This window comes from Myotis brandtii, unplaced genomic scaffold (genome assembly GCF_000412655.1).
Source record: "Myotis brandtii unplaced genomic scaffold, ASM41265v1 scaffold118, whole genome shotgun sequence".
Taxonomy (NCBI): domain Eukaryota; kingdom Metazoa; phylum Chordata; class Mammalia; order Chiroptera; family Vespertilionidae; genus Myotis; species Myotis brandtii.
Window position 1 is genome coordinate 86,174 of NW_005354090.1, and position 2,030 is coordinate 88,203.

General features: G+C 42.0%; 1 protein-coding gene across 2 annotated transcripts in view; it reads right to left on the reverse strand.

Annotated features, from left to right (window-relative positions):
• Positions 1-2,030, reverse strand: part of KNG1 (kininogen 1) — a 32,406-nt gene that overhangs the window by 24,150 nt on the left and 6,226 nt on the right. Inside the window, exon 1 of one of the 2 annotated variants that reach the window (XM_014530386.1) lies at positions 199-244. The exons of the other annotated variant lie outside the window; for it this stretch is intronic. Coding sequence (XP_014385872.1) covers positions 199-229 — 31 coding nt within the window. The 5' untranslated portion in view covers positions 230-244. Of the gene's footprint in view, positions 1-198; positions 245-2,030 lie in introns of those variants that run through there. 2 annotated transcript variants of the gene reach the window in all.

Genomic DNA, 2,030 nt, shown 5'->3' on the forward strand with positions numbered 1-2,030 from the left:
ATACTTTTTACTGGGGCTTAAAGCAGGAGGCAGGGACTGGCGATTGAGGTCTGAACAATTAATAGAGAGTCCTCTGCTGTGGAGCCTGGGCCACTCTGTGGAGGCCAGGGGTTATGAACTATATTCCAAGGGTCATGGGCTCCTTGGTGAACATGCTGAGAACTAGGGCGCCCTCTCCAGGAAAATGCCGGTACTCACAACGTTCTCCATGTAATTTCAGAGTGTGCATAGACCCACTGAAGTGAATTAAGAGTGATGGGCTGTAACGATGGGGTGCACCGACGGGGTTCTAAATAAAATAATGTAAAATATTAAAACAGGAGCGAGCTTGTATTAAGTTACCAAGTAATGTTTAAAGCAGACAGCCTTAACCCGCTGCTCAGTAGAGGCACATGCTATAGAGGGGAAACCATGAAGGCATCCTGGGCCCCTTTGCCTTGGGCTCTCACTGTCTGAGTGTGCAGGACCCAAAGAGAATCAGGAGCAACAGTGTTCTACAACAGTGTCCCTCAGTTGCGGGTAGGTCAACACAACTCCCCTTGCAGCTGTTTCTTGGCACTCACTCCATAAGCATGTGTGTCAGAAAAAAGATTTACTGGGTGAATACTCAGAAAAAAATTTACTGAGAGCTTTCCTCACTGCTCTCCCCTTGCAGAAGGTATGTTGCATCAGGGCAGTGGACAAAGTTAAGAAACTGGAGGGGACTTACATGGGAAAGGAGAGAGAATTACTGACGGCAGGACAAAAGATTGATGAACACAGAAGGGGGAGGTGGAAGGGAGTAGAGACCAGAGGCTGGTATGCTGACCTCAAGGGCAGCTCTGACAGGTAAGAGGAGAGATGGCGCAGTCTTTTGAGGGTGAAATATGCAAATTATTTTTCTCCAGGCAATGGAATGATTTTCCATCCTGCTACAACATTTCTAGGGAGAATTTTAAAAAATTTTAAAAAGATTTTAAATTTTGAATTCTGAAACATATTTGGCCAAAAAGGTTTCAGATAAGGGATTGTGGACCTAGTAGTAATTGTGGATCTACAAGGTGTGGCAAAGAGCTTTTCCTCTCATAGTATATAAGTGCTGGGTTCTGGATCATGTGAAAATTTGCTTATGAAGTAATTGTGGATCTACATAGTGTGGCAAAGAGCTTTTTCTGTCATAGTATATAAGTGCTGTGTTCTGGATCATGTGAAAATTTGCTTAGGGACTAAAGTTCTTAAACTAAATAATAAAAAGCTACTCCATTTTTTTAAAATTGTGATTTCTTTTCTGTTTTTGACTGTTTTTCTTTCAATGCCACTTGTTAAAAGAGCTGAAACTCAAGAAATATAGTTTTTTAGGGTTCCTTATGGATGACTAAGGCCAAGATAGAACAATTGCTCCTAAACTGATGTTCATGAGTGTGGCTGAAGATGCTGTTCTGGAGCCTCATATACTAAAACCCTATCTTGCAAAAGGCCAGTTCTGGGTTGGCTTTTGTGACTGAGAGTCCCTAGATGTGCCCATTCTTCTGCACCCAGCCACTCTGCCACCAAAGGGAAGGAGCTAACAGTGGTTATATCTCTGCAGAAGTTGCTCCATTCTTACAAGGTCTACTATACCAACTCTGCTAAATACTTAACTGTGGTGGGACTGGGTTTCCTCATTTGTAAAATGAGAATATTAACACTTGCCCCAGAGAATTGTTGTGAGGATTAAATAAATCAACATATGTAATAAAACAATTAGCACTGTGGCTATCAATAATTGCTCAATAAATGTCAGCTTTGATTACTTTTATTCTGATGATCATCAGTACAGTTTTATGCTTTAACTTCAAGCCTACCATCGAGTTTCAGTCTACAACAACCCTCTGAAGTGAGAATTACTGTGATCCCCTTTTAAGAAAAAGGGAAACAAAAAAGGTGAAGATCTTTTGAAAGATTGCAGGCCAGATCTGACCTCAAAGCCTGTGCTTTTCTGGCTCTAGGACACCCCCACAATTGAAGCATGTGGCATGTTTTCTAGTCCTTTCCCAGGGCCTTTGCACACA